This window comes from Xyrauchen texanus, chromosome 14 (assembly GCF_025860055.1).
Source record: "Xyrauchen texanus isolate HMW12.3.18 chromosome 14, RBS_HiC_50CHRs, whole genome shotgun sequence".
In the NCBI taxonomy this organism is placed as follows: Eukaryota; Metazoa; Chordata; class Actinopteri; order Cypriniformes; family Catostomidae; genus Xyrauchen; species Xyrauchen texanus.
The window spans coordinates 39256862-39279923 of NC_068289.1; the positions used below are offsets into that span (position 1 = coordinate 39256862).

General features: G+C 38.3%; 1 protein-coding gene across 2 annotated transcripts in view; it reads right to left on the reverse strand.

Annotated features, from left to right (window-relative positions):
* Positions 1–10143, reverse strand: part of LOC127655369 (motile sperm domain-containing protein 2-like) — a 31496-nt gene extending 21353 nt beyond the window's left edge. Inside the window, exons 1-5 of one of the 2 annotated variants that reach the window (XM_052143148.1) lie at positions 9896–10143; positions 9750–9807; positions 7966–8121; positions 5457–5543; positions 4000–4154 (exon numbers count right to left, since the gene is read on the reverse strand). In XM_052143148.1, the coding sequence (XP_051999108.1) occupies positions 4000–4154; positions 5457–5543; positions 7966–8121; positions 9750–9807; positions 9896–9928 (489 nt within the window). In that variant the 5' untranslated portion in view covers positions 9929–10143. Of the gene's footprint in view, positions 1–3999; positions 4155–5452; positions 5544–7965; positions 8122–9749; positions 9808–9895 lie in introns of those variants that run through there. The other variant, XM_052143149.1, reaches the window with a different exon arrangement.
* Positions 10144–23062: the final 12919 nt, after the last annotated feature.

A 23062-nucleotide genomic window follows, 5' to 3' on the forward strand; every position in this document is an offset into this window, starting at 1 on the left:
ACAAAACAAATCTCACACGCGAACTGCCCAAATACAGACAGCACATTACATGCCCCACCAGAGACAGGAATATACTGGACCACTGCTATACTACATTAAAGGATGCATATCGCTCTGTCCCACGTGCAGCTTTGGGTCTCTCTGATCACTGTCTGGTTCATCTTCTCCCGACCTACAGGCAGAAATTAAAATCAACCAAGCCAGTTGTAAGGACTATAAGGAGATGGACTATTGAAGCAGAGCTGGAACTACAAGCCTGCTTTGACTGCACTGATTGGAGTGTTTTTGAAGCTGCAGCTACAGACCTGGACGAGCTCACAGATACTGTTACATCATACATCAGTTTCTGTGAGGATATGTGCATCCCTACTAGGACATTTTTGTCATTCAACAATGATAAACCATGGTTCACAGGAAAACTCAGACAGCTTCGTCATGCCAAAGAGGAGGCTTACAGGGTGGGGATAGAGTCTTGTATAATCAGGCCAGGAACACACTGAATAGGGAAATCAGAGTGGCTAAAAGAAGTTACTCTGAGAAGCTGAAAACAAGTTTTCAGCTAACGACCCAGCATCAGTGTGGAGTGGCCTGAAACAACTTACTAATTACAGGACTCCTACCCCAACCCTGTGGCGGACCAACGACTGGCTGACTGACCTGAATGTGTTTTACTGCAGATTTGAAAGGCCCGATTTCACACCCCACATGCACTCGGACCTTCATTTCACACAACCATTAACACCTCCTGCAACCCCCTCCTCCCCTCCTGCTACACTACCTGCACTAAAGATCTGTGAGGACGATGTGTGCCGTGTCTTTCGGAAGCAAAGGACAAGGAAGGCTCCAGGACCAGATGGCATCTCACCAGCTTGCCTTCGCTCCTGTGCTAACCAACTGGCCCCCATCTTCACTCAGATCTTCAATAGATCACTGGAGCAATGTGAAGTCCCATGCTGCTTCAAACGCCAGTCATTATCCCCGTCCCTAAGAAACCAAAAATCACAGGACTTAATGACTACAGACCTGTCGCCCTGACATCTGTGGTCATGAAGTCATTTGAGAGACTGGTGTTGGCCCACCTGAAGGACATCACTGGACCCTTTCTGGACCCCCTTCAATTTGCTTATCGAGCAAACAGGTCTGTGGATGATGCAGTCAACATGGGTTTGCATCATATCCTGCAACATCTGGACAGACCGGGACATACGCAAGGATCCTTTTGTGGACTTCAGCTCGGCTTTCAACACAATCATACCAGATATACTCCGGACTAAGTTAAACCAACTCCCTGTTCCCACCTCTACCTGTCAGTGGATTACCAGCTTTCTGACGGACAGGCAGCAGCTTGTGAGGCAGGAAAATTCACTTCCACCACCTGTACCATCAGCACTGGTGCCCCCAGGGATGTGTGCTCTCCCACTACTCTTCTCCCTGTACACCAATGACTGCACCACCAAGGACCACTCTGTCAAGCTCCTGAAGTTTGCAGACGACACCACTGTCATCGGCCTCATCCGAGATGATGATGAGTCTGCGTGATAGAAAGGAGGTTGAACGGCTGGCTGTCTGGTGCAGTCAAAACAACCTGGAGCTGAACACGCCAAAACAGTGGAGATGATTGTGGACTTTAGGAGGAACACCCCAACATTGTCCCCCTCACCATTCTAAACAGCACTGTGTCAGCAGTGGAGTCATTCAGGTTCCTGGGCACTACCATCTCACAGGACCTGAAGTGGGAGATACACATCGACTCCATTGTGAAAAAGGCCCAGCAGAGGTTGTACTTCCTTCGCCAACTGAGGAAATTCAACCTGCCACCAGTGCTGCTGAAACAGTTCTACTCAGCGGTCATTGAGTCTGTCCTCTGCACTTCAGTAACTGTCTGGTTTGGTGCAGCCACGAAATTAGACATCAGAAGACTACAAAGGACAGTTCGGTCTGCTGAGAGGATTATTGGTTGCCCCTGCCCTCCCTTCAAGAACTATACACTTCCAGAGTGAGGAAAAAGGCTGGTAAAATCACTCTGGACCCCACTCACCCTGCCCACTACCTTTTTGAACTGTTGCCTTCTGGCCGGCGCTTCAGAGCACTGAGCACCAGAACCGCCAGACACAGGAACAGTTTTTTCCCTCAGGCCATCCATCTAATGAACAGTTAAATTACCCCCATTGAGCAATAATTATGTGCAATACACAGTTTAATTTTAATTTAAATTATATTATCCAACTTATCCACTTCTGCCATTACTTACATTGCTCTGTACATAATATACTGTTTTTTGTTCTTTATATACAGATTGTATTAGATTTGAACTCACGTGTGTGTATGTGGGTATGTATGAAGGTGAGTTTATGTACGTATATGTATAATTATTTATTTTGTGTTCTTTTTGTTTTTAATTACCTATGCCTTGCTGCTGTTTTTTTGGTATTGTTTGTATTGTTGTTGACTGGAAGCTCCTGTCACCTAGACAAATTCCTTGTATGTGTAAGCATACTTGGCAATAAAGCTGATTCTGATTCTGATTCTGATTCTGATTTGGAAATTAATATTTGTATTATTTTCTTATTATACCAAGCTAGAATGCTCACTGTATAATTGAAAACATTAGCCAAGATAATTTCTCTTATATGTAAGCATTATAAATGAAATAAACCTAAAGTAGTTCAAACTGTATGTGAATTGGAATCCAGTCAAATTGGGAAATCTGCATCGATATCCAGGCCAAAGGAGACATGCCAATTGTGTTTCTAGGCCAAAAGTTATAAGACGACAAAGTCAAAGTTTACGCTCATGGTGGCGCTAGAGGGTTTGATGGAGAGACCCCAAAGTTTGTCAAATTGTTGTTCAGACACTTAGCAATGGGTGTGCCAAATTTGAAGACTTTCCACCAAACGGTTCTGTGTTATAACGGTTCGAACACTTCGCTACGGTTCTCGGTTCCTCATAGACCACTTATCACACAAGAAAGCTTTTCACCAAAATCACACATCAAAGAAAATCTTCACACTTCAGATGACCTTTTCAGTCCTCCCTCAACTGATAAAAGAAATTAAATGAAAACTTTTAATTAAAATAAAAATGATCCACTAAAGTAAAAATATATCTGATCTACAACAAATAATGTGTGTCTCCGTAGCCAAGATACCTCAACATACACCACCTCATATTCTATACACGCAAAAGCTAAATTAGTCATTTTTGATAATCCTTACAGAGAGCAAATTAAAGAGACACTAATCCCTTCATTTAAAATGTGCATTAGGTTTGATTATGCAGAAGCTTTGACCTTCCAGTAGCGTTAAACAACCACATTTCTACTGAAGAAATATGAGACGGCGAGATAAGCATTTGAAGGGAATTCTCTGGGATTAGACAATTGAGTTGGATTGACCGTTTGGGATTAAAAGGCCACGTCAATCTGTAAAGTATTAAAGCAGTGAACGGCATGTGTCTCGCTGGACATACAGCTAATGACCTCATGATGCCTGCCAGAGTTCAATAATGGGCCTAGACGAAACTGAATAAATTGGAAACGAGGCATATTTGTGCTCTGCAGAATGGCTACTTAAATATGAAATACATTTGTGCACCCGTGTGACCTTGGCCAAATGCAATTAAAACACGACTAGATAACTATTATATTGGAATAAATAGTATTTGCCATTCTTTAGAAGAATAAGGATGAAGTATGAACGGGCGCTATGACCAAAATCGTATTTTATACGAAATGCAAAATGTGAGGATAATATATATATATATATATATATTGCCTATCCAATTGGACACTTGAGTTCACTTTTGAGCGGGTCAAAAATTCTAAATGGCAGTTGTACAGCAGCACTTCACAACAGCATGTTTAGACCCAAATTATAAAGCTAATCTTTCTTCTTTAAAGGAAACACGAGACGGATCACTCTGCATTGTTAACAATCGTTTACTCTGAACTGTATAATCACAACAGCAACACAGAATGGAGAGGAAAGTAAATTAACGTACGATGTTACCGAGGCCGGACTCAGACATGTCGAACACAACCGTCAGCGGCATTCCGGGTTCACGTTTGGCATAGCGCTCCAACCAGAACGCCACATACCTCTTCTTGTCCAAAACCGTCTTTGTATCCTTAACGTGAAGCTTCACTTTGAACCAGACTGCACACAAAACAGATAGACAGATAAATCAATCGAACAACCAAGTAAATACCCCAATAACATTTCTTATAATACATATAGTTTTATAAACTCATTTATATTCAGAAACGGTATGAAATAGTTGTACTTTTAAAAGGTATTTGTTCACAGGACCATTTAAAATGAACTAATGAAGGCAAATAGGTTTAAAAATCCTTACCATACACTTTCATATACAATTTAACATAAAATATTGATGTTATGATAGTTATGAAGTTCATGAGCATGTTATATGTCATCTACCAAACACACAAGCGAATAGGGATGGGTATTAAAACAGATTTCCCAATTTGATTCCGATTCACAAGCTCTCGATTTAATTTAGATTAATCTGGGTATGTTTATTTGGCTTACATAATAAAGTAATTTACTCTCAGCTAATGCTGTTAATTATTTAGGGGACCTTCTAACTTGGTACATTATGAAAATATTCATTTTAATCAAGTTTTTGCTCACATAAAAATCTACAAATTCCATGCATTGTACCAAGAACAGAAATTACATTTATTTGTTACATTTTTATTGTTTACATGCATAATTTGTACCATTTACAAGTATTTACACTGATATGTAGAACAGCTGCTAAATCGGTACTGTCTCTTTAAGAATAGCGTCAGTTCAGTGAGCATCGCACAGATGTGTTACAGTTGAGTGCATTTACTTTTCTCCCAATTTGGAATGCCCAATTCCCGCTTCCTAGTAGGTGGCGCGGTTACTGAGACGTCAACCGGCGCATCTTATCACGTGACTCGTTGTGCATGACACCGCGGAGACTCACAGCATGTGGAGGCTCATGCTACTCTCCACGATCCACACACAACTCACCACACGCCCCATTGAGAGAACCACTAATCACCACCACGAGGAGGTTACCCCATGTGACTCTACCCTCCCTAGCAACCGGCCCAATTTGGTTGCTAAGGAGACCTGACTGGAGTCACTCAGCATGTCCTGGATCTGAACTACTATCACGACTCCAGGTGTGATAGTGAACCTTAATACTCGCTGAGATACCCAGCACCCCTCATTTGGGAGAAATATGAATATTACCAGCCAGTGGAGAATCAAAGACACTTTTAGGCACATTAAGCAAAATTTGGTCTCATATGCAAGTGATTTACTCACATTGTAGTGGGTTGCACATGGAGTAAAAGGATTTTTATCATTGAGATTTGGGTCGTTCAAATGAAGATTGCGATTAATTGGAAAATCTATTTTTTTTATTACCCAACCCTACAAGGGAGCATTTGTAACTTCACCTACAGAGTTTGTTTCCCTCTTTGTCGTATCCGTGCAGATAAACCGCGCCGCTCTCAAACATCCAGCGAGGAATACTGCTCTCTGTGACGTCTACAGGAAGAACACAACAGCGATTAAATACCATCAGTTTAATAGAAACTCACAATACGTGATCAATACCATGTTTATGATAATGTAGGTTACTTCTTCATTCTGTGGCACAAACTAGCTAAAATAAATAAATGAATACACCGCTACATTTAAGCTTATGGTTCAGACAAGGCGAGTATTTTATGTTGCAGCAGAGCTTGCAGAATACAAACAATAACAGTCTTCATTAGCTTAAAACAAGCGGAGAAGTCACTTGACTGGTGTCATTCTACAAAACTCTCAAAAGACGCAGATGCAGCTTACAGAAGTAATGAATTATTCACAAAGAACTCATGATCATGTTTTCATTCGGATCAAGAGGATAGAAAAATAGCAACCATAAATTAATGTCATCCAGTATAACAAGACTGACAGAATATCTACAGCGGTCAGTCCTTTTAACAGCCGTTTTTAAGGAAGTAAATTTGGTCTATTTCAACCCAAAATCAAAAGATACATATATAGTTATCATAAAAGTAATGCAAAGGTAATGCAAGGTAGTCTCTGTGTAACTGTCTATATACTGATAAAAAAAATTACAAATATCCCAGGATCAATACAATCGACAGCATCTGTGGCATAATATTGATTTCAACTAAATGTAATTTTGACTCGTCCTTCCTTAAATAAACAAAAAGGTTTGAGGTTACAGTGAGACACTTACAATGGAAGTGAATGGGGCCAATCTTTGGAGTGTTTAACTCTTAAAGCTCGGATGGGCCGGTCAAAAAAACAAACATCAAAATATTAATAACGACAGTCTCAACCAACACAAAATAAGTTTCGTTTGAAAGTTTAGCAGCTCTACTTTACAATGCATGTATACATTATGACCAAAACTGAACAAGTGCTTTAAAATCTGCAGATAAATCAGAACTGTTACGATAAAATATTGCACTGCACATATTATTGCAATCAATAAAAACATCAAACTGATCAAATATTCATGTGTCATATGTTGTTTGAAAGCTCATAAAGAGTAAAATACAACCAGAATATTTGTGTTACTCACAGATAAAAATATAGCAAGTAATAGCTAAATATATGTCTTTGACAATTATGTTGGTGTTGCTTATTTGCCATGTTTTCACTTATAACTTCACGAAACATAAATGGAACATTAAACACCACATATCATTATTTAGAGTCTGTGATTATCTTTCAATCGAGTCCACACACAAGATAATCAGATGTATAGATCATTAGATAATCCACATGAAGCACAATGTTACATATGACCACCAGGAGATGGCGCCAAATACACGACACAGACTCAATGATGACTCAAATGACACAGAATGAAACTCATTCTGTGAAATCTCATGACTAAAATCATGTCTGCATGCTATGCAAACCTTTAGTCATTGTTGTGTTTGCATGTGTAATTAGTTCTTATGTACAATTATTATCTTTTATTTGTTTGGAGATGTTTTTGGACACTATGATCAATTATGTTTGTAATGTTGGAACTTTTGATTGCTTTGTCGTATCAACACAACATTTATCTCAGATATAGTCGACATGCTTGAGAACAAAACAAAAGCAGTTTTTCGGAGCCGCCTTATTTACACTCAGAGATATATAATGGCGTTATTTTTCTTAGGCTGAGAGTCTCAGAATGTATCAATCTATATCATGACAAAATGTGAAAAGTTGAATTACAATACCAAATATTTGACCCTTCTCCCGAGTTATAAACCTATAATTTTGGGAATACACTGGGAAATCTTCAAAAACACCTTCAAAGCTTTAATTGTATTAATTATTAATGGAAGTGCTTTTATAACATTATAATCTTCACATTTCTGTCTGTTAAAACTCATGTATTACTTGCGCAGTAAAGATTTTAAATTTTAGTTTTTCTATAACTTTCCACAGATGCGGATTATAAGTGATTTAATGACAGTAAAATCATGTTAACACACATATTGTTTACATCTTGTGTCTATACTTTTATAACAGTGAGTATTTTAATGTTTACAGATTAAACCCCATTGACTTCCATTGGAAGTGTCTCACTGGAACACACTTTTGTGCTTTTTAAAGAAGAGAATGAAATACATTAGGTCTCAAATGCTGTCGATTGAGCTTCACTTGTATTGAACCTGGAATATTACTTTTAAGTATAATGATAATTACAAATAAACTCAAGTAAAGCTTCCAGATGCATTAGAGCAGTGGGAATTTGGGGGAAAATTTGCTTGTCTGTCATGAAAATGTCAAAATGCAAAAACAAAAAGCTAAAATATAATTTCATATCTTGTTCCTTTACAAACGTGACCTGGTGTTTTCGTGAGATTCTACCAACTATAATCCAATATGCATGTGAGTAACTTCCTCACTTTGATCTGATATGTGAAACCCGCCACATGTTCATTCATACCATTCACGTTAAACTCTTTCCTCCACTGTAAGCTCTCATCGATCATTTTTAAGGTGTCCTCCACAACGAACTGCCTCCATGTGAGGTAAGCTTCAGCCAGGGCATCATCTCGCAAGAGTTTCTCCACATCTCTTGGGTCGTATTTATCTGTGGACTCTGTGACATTGTGTTAGTGTGAATGACACATTTCTGTTAACCAAAGGAACCTTGTCAAGTGTCAATGTTTTAGCCCTATACGGGAGTCAAAAATACATAAAACTAAATGCATATTCTATATAAAATCTATTCTTTATACATCTGAACATGATGTTCAACATTGTCTAAATGTAATAATTATGTCATGTAAATAATAGTGATGTAAAATTAAAAACGAAATTAAATTTGACCCACATATTTTTTTACATCTGCACATAGTAGGAATAAGTTCAAGTCAGGATACTATAAAAACATATTTTTATGAAACTGCAGTTTTAACACATTAAACTAGCCATAGAAAAGTCATAAAACATTATTTCCAGGGTTCTGCAAGACATTTGAACTAATTCCTACTCTGTTCACAGTTTACCATGCATATGTTCAACATTATAATACAACAATGTAATTAACCTTTAAGTGACCTTTGGGACATTTCTTTTTTTTTTTTTTCTTTCGATTGTTTTGGCTGTTAATGCTAACGGCATCAATTTTGCCAAAGGTGTGTATTTTTGGGGGACTTTGGATATTTCAACCTCAGTTCCTATAATACATCTATAACACACTGTGTACACAAAATAGGACCTTCAGGACAATAATGTCCCCATTGAAACCCATTATAACAGTGCCATTAAAGCATACAATAATGAATTCAATGCTATTACGATTTCATTCTGGAGCAAAATTTTAATTTTTTATATTTTCCACCAGAAAGCACCATTTTTCTCATGTTTAGCCTATGGAGCAAATACAAGCTTTTCCCCTATTCTCTGTATTATAGTATATTAATTAAATAAATGATGCAGCTAAAACTGTGTGTGTGTGTGTGTGTGTGTGTGTGTGTGTGTGTGTGTGTGTGTGTGTAAAAACAACAGTGGCATTACATAAACAAAATGGCATTTAAAGGGTTAAATCCTGAAAATGAATGAATATTTGCTAGTTATGATCAGGACTGATGTTGATTAAATAAATCAAAGTTATTGAAAGTAGAAAATAATATTGATCTATAATATTTTTATGGCTGTTTTTTGATGTGGACATTTTTGCTCAGCTAAGATTGTTTTTCTTTTAATCTGACGCTGCACAAAAAATAATAATGCATCAAAATTTATGTTTTTGCTAATCATTGACATATCCCAGCCTGTGATAATCCCTCTTATATATATATATTTATTTGTATTTTTTTTTCTTCATAAAAAACAAAAAATGAATGAATATTTGGTAGTTATAACCAGGACTTATTTTGGTTAAAAAAAAATAACGGATTGAAACTGAAAAATAATATTAATATATAATATTATTATGGCCGGGTTTTGACGCGGACATTTTTGTCCTCTGAGAAACTCTTGAGTAACTTTTTTAAACTGACAGCCAAAGATTAAATAGATTGATTATATTGACTTTACTGTAAATCGAATCAAATATGTGATTTCAAATATTAAAAAGTTTCACAAAACATTAAACTAAATAACCTGCATTGAATACTTTAAACTTTAAATATTTAATTTTAAAATCATTAAGCGCTTGTAAGATCAACACGTTTCTAGTGACCGTGTTACACTTCATGTAAACTTAGCGTACAGCTAACTCACCTTCAACATACTCGCTTTTAAACCTCTGTCGCGTTTCTTCAATCTTGCTCCCGATGTGCTTTTGAAGAGAGGACAATAATTATTTAAAATCCATTTCAGATGTGAATATAACTCGCAAAGTTTGTTTTGTTGAGCCTTATTTTTACCTGCTCTGATTGAGGCAGCCCTGCCTCCGCCATGGTGGTTCACTCTGTGTGTCGGCAGTGGCCGGAGCTTCAGTGGAATCCACTGCAGACTGTGTGAAACTGAACACATGACGACGCCATCCTGGCTCTGATATGTCAAATAAACCTTTGAGCGGACTCTTGCGGAGAGATAAAGTTCCTGTGATACACTCTGGTAAAATAAAAGCAAATAACGGTATCATGAACGGAATTTGAACGCAGTAAAAGCCACTGACGACATCACTTATTTGCGAAACAATGATTGAACTAAAAATAAAATACCCGGAAAAGATTGAATGCCCGCGCTTTGACAAGGAAGAAAATGCACGTGTCTCGGAAAGATGCAAAACATATAGTAAACCGCGCACAAGTCTGAGAGAGATACAGTATGAAGGCATTCTTTGTGCTTTTGTCATTGACAACAGATATGATTTGATGTCCTTGTTCATCCAGTGTATCATGCACACTTTACCAAATATGGCATGCAACCCATCTGGAATGATTGTGTTCCAATTCCTATAGGAAAGCATATAGGGAAGATTTGGGTTGTCACCAGTGGCAAAGCTAAGGGTGGGCCGGGGCGGGCTTGGGCCATCCAAATTAGGACCTAGGACCACCCAGAATATTAGAGATTTTACTTTGACTTCAAATCTGTAAAAAAAAAACAAACAAAAAAAACAAAACAAGGGCCTGCGTATCTCAGTGAGTATTGACGCAGACTATCACACCTGGACTCGTGAGTTCGAAGCCTCTGCAAACAATTAAAACATAATAATTGTACATAAGAACTAATTACACATGCAAACACGACAATGACTAAAGGTTTGCATAGCATGCAGACATGATTTTAGTCATGAGATTTCACAGAATGAGTTTCATTCTGTGTCATTTGAGTCATCATTGAGTCTGTGTCGTGTATTTGGCGCCATCTCCTGGTGGTCATATGTAACATTGTGCTTCATGTGGATTATCTAATGATCTATACATCTGATTATCTTGTGTGTGGACTCGATTGAAAGATAATCACAGACTCTAAATAATCATATGTGATATTTTATGTTCCATTTATTTGTCGTGAAGTTATAAGTGAAAACGTGTCATATAAGCAACACCAACATAGTTGTCAAAGACGTATACTTCGCTGTTACTCACTATATTTTTGTCTGTGAGTAAAAAAAATAGTCTGGTTGTATTTTACTCTTCATGAACTTTCCAAGAACACATGACACATGACTATTGGATGAGTTTGATGTTTGTACTAATCGCAATGATATGTACAGTGCAATTATTTTTATATAAATTATTAAAAAGGAGCACTTTGGATTTGTCTGCAGATTTCAAAGCACTTGTTCAGTTTTGGTCATAATGTCTACATGCATTGTAAAATATATATTTTTTATTTCTCAAATAATTAAACAAACATTTAAATCATGTGTAAAACCTACTCCAGCCAACTTGCCCCAGCCCTTATCCTGAGAACTAGCATACAAAACCACTGTATGTGGACTTTTGACTCAAAAAACCTTACACTTATTGAGATCTAGCCCTTGTGATAACAAGCCTCGGCATGTCCAATGTCCTTTCTAATTTTTTCAGTCTTTTTAGGTTCCAGGTTTATCTCTAACATATCAGATAATTTGCGAAGAAACCATCAGAACGGTGCATCAAAATGCTTAAAGTTTGAGGAGATGTGCTGGTTTAAGCTCAAAAACTCAAAACCATTGACAAGCCTCAGAGGTCTCATTCTGCAGTCTGTCCTTTGACAGGAACTCCCAGAAGTTATCTGTTAAAGATCACAACATGACCCAACTGCAGGAAGGGGGCGTATTCAGGAAGCTGTTTTGAAAACCATGTTTATTTTTGCAATTCTGTTTGATGGTGCTAGTGGCACAGAAATTACAGTACAGATTTAATTGAACACAGATGTATGAATATGATTGGTTTTAATGTGTATCTTCACAAAAATAGGTACAGATAATATTTCACCCCAAAAACAAGAAGATTAAAAAGTTAGTTTTTGCATAGAAAAATAAATGTGTCAATTTTACGGCGCCCCTTAGAGGACAGGCCGGGAATTTGTATTAATAGTTTACCTTTGTAACGCATTCGTTGTGTGTGAGAAGGAGATAGCGGGGCGCCGGATCAACAATCAATGTGAGCTTTATTTTAAATACACTGATCAAAACACTTCTTTTCAGCCTTAAACCAATATGTACAGGGTTCGAAACATGCGTCAGGCGCTCTCGTCCCTCTGTGGCATCTGGCTCGCACTTAAATCCCTCTCACGACATCACTGCAATGAGAAACTGGTGTTAAAGATAATCATTGACAGGTTATAATTCTCACGTTGTCATCTCCCGATCTCGCTCTCCATTCACAAACTGGTGCTCGACCACGCCCCCACCACCACATACCCCCATCACTCGACTCGGGCTGGGGACCCATCCGGCCTGCCCAGTACTCCCACCCCCCCATTTCTGGAGAGGAATTTCCGCAACAACCAGCTGCGCCCAACCATCTGTAGACCACCTCGTACTTAAACGGCCGAAGGGCCAGATACCAACGGGGGATCCGCACTAGGGTTGTGCCGATAGACAATGATATCAGGGATCGACGATAGTCAGAGATATCGCCAATAGCTGATGCCTTTCATGATATCAAGACGATATTTGGCTGGTTTTCCCATTAATGTATTATTATTAGACTATTATTATTATTATTATCAAATTAATATTACAATGAATTTGCCCTGCCATATTTTCACTTGCGACACCGACACACGCGTCTGAGGATTAAAAAAATTAAATATTGAAACTGTTTTAAAAACAGAGAACAAAACTACATCCCACATCACAATTAAATTGCAAGGTGATAAACCTAAATTCACAAATTATTAAAGAGTGCTTGTTATAAAAGAGATCATTCTTTTACAGTTGTTGAGCCATTATGAAAACGGCATCGTCATTCGTCAGCATTTCGTTTTCTTTGCATAGCACATTAACATAAAATGGTAATGATACTACTAATAATAATACTAATAACAATGCAATAACAAATATCTGTTATTATATGATTAAAAACTGATATAAGCATCCATACCTCTGCAGTGTGGTTCTCCAGGATGAATGTCATTTCGAGACGTTTTGCCTCCAGTTTCCAATCCTCCGAAATATAATGGACTGTCACAGACATGTAGGGGGTCATGTTTATGCTTGACCACATGTGGACTCACTGTGGGGGCCAGTTCCCCTCTGATTAACATCATGAATATAATGCCATTATTAGTTATTTAAAGTGAGTGGTGGTGGCGTAGTGGGCTAAAGCACATAACTGGTAATCAGAAGGTTGCTGGTTTGATCCCCACAGTCACCACCATTGTGTCCTTGAGTAAGACACTTAACTCCAGGTTGCTCCGGGGGGATTGTCCCTGTAATAAGTGCACAGTAAGCCGCTTTGGATAAAAGTGTCTGCCAAATGCATACATGTACATGTAAATGTAGTTATTTGTGTGCAATGCAAGTGTTAAGGGTCAGTGTTTAAACAAATATTTTGTAAGAACTGTAAGATTAATGACTAATGTCTGTGAAGTTCATCCTGGATTAACTGCAGAAGTTCTCATAGATGCAATTGATAGTCTATATATTCCATTTTAAGAGTGTAGTCCATCATTAGACCGAGGTGATGCAGGCCGAGATCAGTGAGGTGCATCGCAGTTCAACCTGCAAGTCATTTCGGTGAGGTTTGTTGGGGTCTATCCTAAATATAAGGTTCAGGCAGTGGTATATGAAGTATCCCATGTCTTGTGGTTGTAGTTGGCATCAGTTCATCCTCTAAAGTCCATCATAATAGACTGAAGTGATGTTTGACTGGCACCAGCTGCATTTAGTCATCATCACTCAGAGACACGTAGCAGTGGAGTCCAACACAAAGCCGGAACGGAGCTGGATCCAGCCGGTTCTGGTGACCTCGGGATAGGAGTCTCGAAGTTGAGACAGGGATACAAATAGAATAATATCAGTGTAGATATCATTCAGTTTTATGCAGAGTTAAACATCATGAGCAATGTTTCTAGTTCCGGCAGCAGCCTAATTGTGGGTTGATAGATGCATTAGATGTATATCTGGCTCAATAGATGAGTCTTTAGGAAGAAATGAGTTTTGTTTCCCCTCGCAATAAATTGACCATGGCTTTACTAAAATAACCATAATTTTACATTGATGCTTGTAGTGAAACTATAGTAATAATACAGGAATACAAAAACTATGGAAATAAAAATAATAATTTTGTGGTTATTTTGATTGTACTGCAAATACAATGGTATGTGTAGTAAAACTGTAGTAACATAAAATTAACATGGTTAATATATAGTAAAACCGTGGTTACAATATTGATACAGTACATTTCTGAAAAAAACTGGTTACTTAACTACTTTTCATAGTTACTACAATGTTACTATAGAAACCATGGTTTCTTTAAATATAATAATAATAATAATAAAATAACTATATGTAAGGGGGTTAAGACTGGCAAGGTGGAGGTGAGAACCGGCTTGTCAATATAAATAATAATTTAATGAAAACTCAAACCAAAAGATCAAACATAAACACACACACGACGGGCCCCATTAGGCTGATTGGGGACCGGGCGTGCAACATTCTAGCCCGGCTCCGCCCCCCCTCCGCTCCACACCCCTCCCAGCTTTACCTCAGGCCGGGGTGCCACCGGCATGACATACACCCCCCCCCCCCCTCTCTCTCTCGTTCCCTGGGGAGGGGCGCCTTCCTCGACCTGGGAGGAGACAGGGAAATCAACAACAAAAAAAACTAAATAGGCAAGGGAAAAGGCCAACACGGTGTGATTGAGAGAGAGAGAGAGGAGAGAGAGAAAAAGCTCACTCACCGGTTCTCTGATGTACCGTTGCGTGTTCCTCGAACACTCCTCCCCACTCTCCGACGGACGCCAGCCGCTCCTCTCCGGGCGAACCGGAGTCAAACCTCCGACCCCCAGCGGACAGAACGCCCCTCCACTTTTCTGGCGGCACGTGGGGACACGCCTCCGCCCCTGGCAGTGGCCCTACCGCTCCAGGTGGTCGGGGAGTTGCTTCCCTCCTCCCCTCGTGGACGGCGGTCTTTTCTCGACCCCTCCACGTCTCTGCCCCCGGCAGCGGCTCCCTCGCTCCAGGTAGTCGGGGAATCCAGTCCCCACTCGCCCCACGGACGGTGGCTGTTCCCCACGTCCGGGCGGTCAGGCTACTTCGTCACCCGGCAGATGGCATCAGGGCTCCCCTGGGTGGACGGCAGTGTCGAGGGCTCTGCGACGGGCATCCCTCCTCCTTCCGTTTCGGCACCAGTGTAAGGGGGTTAAGATGGGCAAGGAGGAGGCGAGACCCGGCTTGTCAATATAAATAATAATTTAATGAAAACTTAAACCAAAAGATCAAACATGAACACATACATGACGGCAGTGGTTAAATTGGCTTTTGTAGGGAGGCGGAGCCCTTATTTACCGTGAATGGTCATCATTCAAAATCCCGCCGTAAAATGACTTAGGGTTTTTACACCAAAGGGGCTCTTTTTCTAGTATTAATGTGTAAGGTAGGGTTGAGTAGTTATTCAAACAAAGACAAATACTTTACAATTCACTTATTTTATTATAATTTTTTATCTTGAATGTTAACAGGCAGGCAACGGATTTCACCCTCGTAAAATGTATGAAAGGAATATGTTTGAAATATTGCAAGCCAGAGACGAATATGTAAATGTATTTTTTATTTGTACAATTTAGAAACGTTGAAGTCCCTTCGCACCTGTATGTAAATGTAACTCTTGCAGTAATTATTTATCATATTCATGCAGCCTGTGTTATTCTGTTGAGTGTTGAAAAACCATCGAGGAGAAACGCATCATGACACTTTTAGCATGTAAACGGGTAAAGAAAAAAAAAAGTAAACTCGCCCGCTTTGCGAGAAACATTAAACGTTCTATAAAGTTTTTTTTTTATTATTAGTAAAACTGAATAACAAATTAACAGGGAAGTAGAGTTGGAAAAAAAATTATAATCTCCGCCTTTATTGAGTTTTGTAATGCCTGATAGAAAAGTATCTATCTTTGAGAGCAATATAATACTTTAGGCAATTGCAGAATAGTCCCATTAGTCACAGATACACTTCAGAAAATTGAGTACACAACTATTTCTGGGCTTAAAAGTTACAAAAACCAATAATAATTAATAATTACACACATCACCTTTACAAATTTGTTTCAGGATTTTACAGTAAATTCACTTTTTTTCACTGTTATATTTTGACAAAATATTTCAGTTTCAAATGAAATAATCTAAAGGTAACATTTATTAGACATCAACAGTGGCACTTTAAAGTTTCAAGATGTGTTTCAGCTAGTATTTATTTTTCATAAATACATTCATTTATTATTATTATTACTATTATTTAAGACTAGCACACTGACCTAACCATGGTAATGAGGAGCCTTTCCTTCTGTGTAATATGTGTATAAATATTAGGTAACAAATGGGATAATAATGGGCTCATGTACAGACAGGAGCTGTCTGGCGTCACTGTCGTGCACCTACAGTATATGCAAACTGTTAAAAATCAATATTACTTTAAATGCTCACGCAGCTGATGTTATTCTTCATTTAGTAGTTCATTTAACATGTAAACTAACATGCTTTAGTTATATAACATGTTCTAGCTACATGCTATTTTTATATTCGATCGCTCTAGCCGTTAGCGGGTTTCCATGGTAACGTCGCTGTCTTGTGACAGTTTTCCCTTGATGGTTGTGGCGGGGTGCTGAACCAGCGATTAATGCATTTATGACGTCTGATAATTCCATGTAGCTTGGGTATCTCTGTGTAGTCTTGCTAATTATTCAGTCTCATATGCCATGTATTTGCCAGGAGTCAGGAGATGAAAAATACTTTAAGTGGAATAACAATATTTGGTGCTGAAGGAGACGGAGCTGAGCTCCGGCAGGGTGTGTTGTGGACCTGAGGAGGCATGCCCGTAATTCTCTCTCTCTCGAACCGTCGTCACCGGTCGCCTTTATCCCTCGCGCCCCTCATCAGGCTGATTGGGGACCGGGCGTGCGACATTCTAGCCCGGCCCCGCCCCCCTCCGCTCCACACTATATAATAATAAATATCCTCCAGAAACTACAGTTACTACATTTTACAATATTGGTAGCACTTTATTATAAGGTTATATTTGTTAACATTAATAAATGCATTATGTTTCATTAACCTACAATGGACAATATATATTTATACAGCATTTATTAATCTTTGTTATTGTTAGTTAATAAAATGCAATTGTTAGTTTGTTGGTTCATAGTGCATTAACTAATGTGAGCAAATACAATATTTGATTTAAAAAATGTGTTATGTTGAAAATAACATGGATTAGTAAATACCATAAGAGTATTATTCATGGTTAGTTCATGTTAACTAATGTAAACAAATATAACCTTATTTTAAAGTGTTTCTGCAATGTTACTATAGTAAAAGCACAGTTAATCTATGGTATTTGCATTAGTAAAACCATGATACCCACAAAATGATGTTATTTTTATTGCCGTAGTTTGTTTTCCTGTATTATCAGTATGGTTTTATGAATATCAAGGTTAAAATATGGTTACAGTAGTAAAATTATTGTAAGGGCACGCAAACTATTTCAGAAAAAAAAATTCCCGCCCTGTCCTCTCAGGGGCTCTGTACTATTTATATAATCTTTATTTTATTTTTTTGCATTGTGAGATATTTGTGACTATCAATCACATTTCCCCAAAATTATTTTCGTTTTTAATTTGCAATTAAATATATATATATATATATATATATATATATATATATATATATATATATATATATGTTTTTACTGAACTACTTTAAAAGTTTACTACTTTAATGCAATTATTGTTATTATTATTCTTATTATTTTTTAATTGAAGCAAATTTTTTAATACAATAATGAGAATAGTTTTTTTTTCTCCACATCATGATGTCAGATTATATTGAGATAGTTGTTTGTCCAGCAAAATATCATCTTTTAGAAAAACGTTCTCCAAAGTGGATCAATTTAAATAATGCCATCTTCACGTTGTAGTGTGGACAGGAAAGCGATGACGTATTTGTTGTCATGTGACGTAGTCATGTGATCCATTCAACCCAAAACAATCAAGTTGGCAGCCTGTGATGTTGTGGCGTGGACCGTGGTTGTGCTTTACAGCGTAGATCATTAAACATGGAAAGGGGTTTTATGGCATTCGGTCTCCGCCCAAGCAAATTCAATGACATTCATGTTGTGTTTGGTGCTTCATTAGCGCTTCACATGCTTTTCATATGACACGCTCAACTGTGTTTCACGTGCGTGTCGCGCGCGCTCTCTGGAGCAGCAAGTGTGCACGAGGCTTCCTGATATTTACGAGAGAGCGCAGAGCGACTTAATACATTTTGACTCAGAAAAACCCTGAAAATGCATCTCAACAGAACCGGACATCTCTAAAACAAGTGGAGAAGTGAAGAGGAGCTTGTTATTAAAACAGGTGCAACATCTGAGGTGTTGCTTCACAAAAGCCGACACGGAGCAGGAACATGTAATCTGGAAACTGTGTCGTACTACCGCCTCAAATGAAGCACACAAAATAATCTGAAGAAAGCCACTCTAAATGCATTAATTCGTCATCTTTTTTTTGACAAATTTTCTATTTTCTGCAAGTATTTAATTACATATAAAGTGTTATATATATATATATATTTTTTTTTTTTTTAATAAAATGTTTTGATTGATTCCAACACAGACAAGAATAAATTTAACCATAAATTATACATTTAGAATCAACTTATAACCCTTTATAACCCCCCTAGTGCACAAATACAAAATAAAATCATACACGCATATAGAAATACATAAGAAATAGAAATTGTAGGATTTTAAAATTTTTTTTTAATGTATGCATTATTTTCTGTGTCGCATTGCTTTGGGAAGATCTTGACTTTCTTGAGGAAAGTTATAATAAAAATAATAAAATTGGTCAACAACATATCAGACATATGGCATAATGTGACATTAAGCATTATAGTAAGGCTGATTTAAAACCAAGTGTCTTTATTCTTACAAAAAGAGAAAATTATATAAGTGGAAGTATTTAATTCACTCACTGGATTATCCAAATATAGGAAGTACAATATGGTTATATATATATATATATAATTATTATTATTATTATATATTTTTTTAAACATCGGTCAGGGTTTGGTGTTTGGTGCCATTCTGACAACAACAAATAACATGTATGACACACTTGTAATGTTGTAAATGACATTTGCTCTCACTTTGGTCATGCTTAGCAACAGGTCTTCCTTCAGGTCAGGTGGAGTATTATGTAGATGAACAACAGACCAGCTGTATTTCTAGAAACAACCTAATTTTCCTCCATGGCACATGGCGAACTGGTTTCCATGGTTACAGTCTCTCTATTTGCCCCTGAAGCGCCGTTATTGCTTATTACAGCCGTACTGCGCTTCAGCTGCAGGTATTTGTGGTCGTCTTATAACAATACAGTAATGAGATTTGACTTGGTCCTCCTCGTTCCTTTACTGTTAATAACATGAGTTGATCCGTGTAGTCTGATTCCCGACAAATGACTCTTACGAGTCGGTTCTTTTGAATCGACAGCACGAAACACACAGCGCTGATCTGTGTAGTCATGAGTACAAGCGGCCGAAATGGTTTTCCTCAGAAGGGTGGCGGGCTTCTCCCTTAGAGATAGGGTGAGGAGCTCAGTCATCTCCTCAATCAGGCGCGAGCTTTAGAGTTTCATATGATCTCACGTTACCTTAAATGAGATCAAATATCTATTCGACAATGGAACATTTTGTCCACAATTTATTGCTGACGTTGTCGATAACGTCAACAAATCATTTCAGCCCTAAACTAAAAACAGATCCTCCACAACGATAGTGACAACAACTGCACACAAAATATTTAATTATTATATTTAATGGAGTATTCGTAAATCAAACAGAAACATAGAGGAGCTACAGGATGCCACAGTCACACCGTGTCGAAACCTGACGGCAAATGACACGTGATAAAATTGATATTTTCTATGTTAATCTAAGTTTTTGTCCTAACTAGCCATGAGGAGCGACGGTAAATTCTGTCGATCACTTGCTTTCTCATTTCGGCATCGGTAGGTAACTCCGTCCGCTGTGAACTGGCACCGTTCAATAAAATAAGGCTGGGCATAGAAATGCATCAATTCTTTGACTGTAAATGTAAGTTCTGTTCTCTGTTTTGTGTGCAGTTGTGTTCTGTTGTCACTATCACTGTTTTTAGATAAATAAAACGAGTTTTCTCTTGAACGCCCCAATGTCGTGAGGGGTGCATGAACTGTTGCTCTCGTGTCCCATCATGAACACACACAGGAGATCAACGGTCAGTGAACATTTACACTAAATATCACATTATATTTCAGTTTCTCATCAAATCTTATCGTATACTTTCATAACAATCATGAGTCTCATGAATAATTAATTAGACTTCTGAATGATACTTTTGTGTTCTTTTGAAGCTTGAAGAGGTGTCACCATAAACTGCCACTGTGATGACATCACTGAGCACAACATCTACTCACAGTTTCTCCCTTTGTGTTCAGAACAAGACAGAAAGTCATATAGTGTTAGAACAACACACGGGTGAGTAAACAATGACTGAATTTACATGTTTGGGAGAAGTATCCTTATAAATATAATTAAAACCTCTAGACTGACTAGATTAAATGTCTACACACTGACTGGCTGGAAGGTAAGATGGTTTCCATGGGAACACTGCTCGCAGCAAGTACACTTGAAGAGGACGATTGTTTTCATTGTGGATTTTTAAAGGCAAGGTTTATTATCACAGATGCGATAACATGCATAAAATGTCTCTATTACCTGACAGATATCAGTGAAATAGATGTCGTGATAAGTCACACCTGACTCGGTGTCTGACAGCTCAACAAACTGGTTCTAGAAGTAAAAATCCCATTCATATACAAACCATTAAAGACAGACCTACCGTGAGCTCTGAGGTTGTTCATCGATGGTTTATACTTCTGTTGAAGATGTCAGTCCACATTATTTCAACGACTTGTTTAATGTGACTCTAGTCAGGTCTCCTTAGCAACCAAATTGACCCGGTTGCTAGGGAGGGTAGAGTCACATGGGGTAACCTCCTCGTGGTCACTATAATGTGGTTCTCGCTCTCGGAGGGGCGTGTGGTGAGTTGTGTGTGGATGCCGCGGAGAATAGCGTGAAGCCTCCACACGCGCTACGTCTCCATGGTAACGTGCTCAACAAGTCATAAGATGCACAGATTGACGGTCTCAGAGATGGAGGCAACTGAGATTCGTCCTCCACCACCCGGATTGAGGCGAGTCGCTACGCCACACGAGGACTTGGAGCGCATTGGGAATTGACCGTTCCAAATTGGGGAGAAAAAAAAGGGGGAAAAAGAAAAAGATTTGGTGCATAACACGGGACTTTGAGGTATAAATAAGCCCAAACACACTGGGGACTCTTATTTTGAAGTTACAAAATACAAGTTACCTGTATAATAACACATCCAGTTTAACAACACAGACGTTTGAAGAAAACTCTATCGCCCCCTTGAGGGCTAAGGTTTGTTACCGCTACAGTAACACAAGAACGCACGTTAAGCATGTTCAACCGGAGTGGTGGCCGTGCGATTGAGAAACACGATCTGCATTTACGTACTTGCATAGAGTGTGTTTGGGCCTTCGCGCAGTGGCTAATGCAGAGTAACAAATCAAATAGGAAACTATCTTTGATCTCCGACTATTTAATTGCCTGATGCGTGGAAGATGATGTACAAAGAAACAAAACCACAATGCTTCAGTTAGCAGGTTTTCGATTGTTGTTAGAGATGTTTCCTAGCAAATAAATGGCGTAGTGAATCTATGCAATCAAGCATTTGTTCTAGAGGTGTATGAATATCAAACGCAGTGTTGGGTAATTAGTTACTGTAATCAGATTACTTTGAGTCAAAGTAGTGTAAAATCACAATTGGGATTATTGTAAGCAGATTGCTGTTTCTTACAGCAGAATGTTCTTATGTACATGTTGTGGTCGTTTTGTTTCCGCTGTGGTCAGCGCCATGTTGTTTGGTCACATGACTCTACGTCAAAAGTTTAACCCTTTACTGACAGCACAGAGTCTCCTGAACTGAGATCAGTCAGATTAAATGAATTTAAATTATGCACAGCATATAGCGAAGCCAAAATACAATGTCCACTCATGTGTACACGGGGTCACACGAGGTTAAAAATTCGGTGTTAACTTTTAAAATTTGTATTGATGTTATAGATAACCTCACTGTTGTTAAAGTAAGTAAATTTACATCAACTCTAAATTAATGTCTTATGGTCAAATGAGCATTTCTGTTGGGCACAATATGCTCAATTATCAGTCATTTCACTTGATAATAACATCATCACTTTTATTATTAGTGTCTGTCTTTACATTAAAAATGTTATAGACCCCCACCTCCCACCGGTGCTACCAAATGAGGTGCTGGTCCCACCAACGTAGAACGTTAACCTCAAATGTTAGTCTTGAACTGCTGAAAATAAAGACATTGTTTTGAATTTGAACGGGAAAACAAAAAGTTCCGTGAGAGATGTTTTAGAATGTAACTTAAAATAATTTGTAATGTGATTACTTTTTCCAATAAGTAATCAGAAGAGTAATCTGATTACTATTTTTAGAGAAGTAATTTTTGAGTAACTGGTTAAAAGAGAGAGTAATTTACCATATTTCACACACCTGTCTGTCTGTCTGTCTGTCTGTCGACGTTCCAATGTAGGAACTTTTAGATTGATTAGCGCACTTTATTTGGATGAAGGTGAAAGTTTTATTATTAGCGTAACTGTGTACTGTAAATCACCCCAGGGGCCGACATGTCTGTGTGACCAACTGTCCCGCATTAACAGAACGTCCCATATTTTGGCCAAATCTTGTCTCGTATTGAGGCGGCAACATGGTCAAGTCCTCCGGTCAGACAGCATTAGAGGTTCTCTTAAAGCGCTTTAGGCGGACCCCCGTCCCATACATCACTCCCCTTGG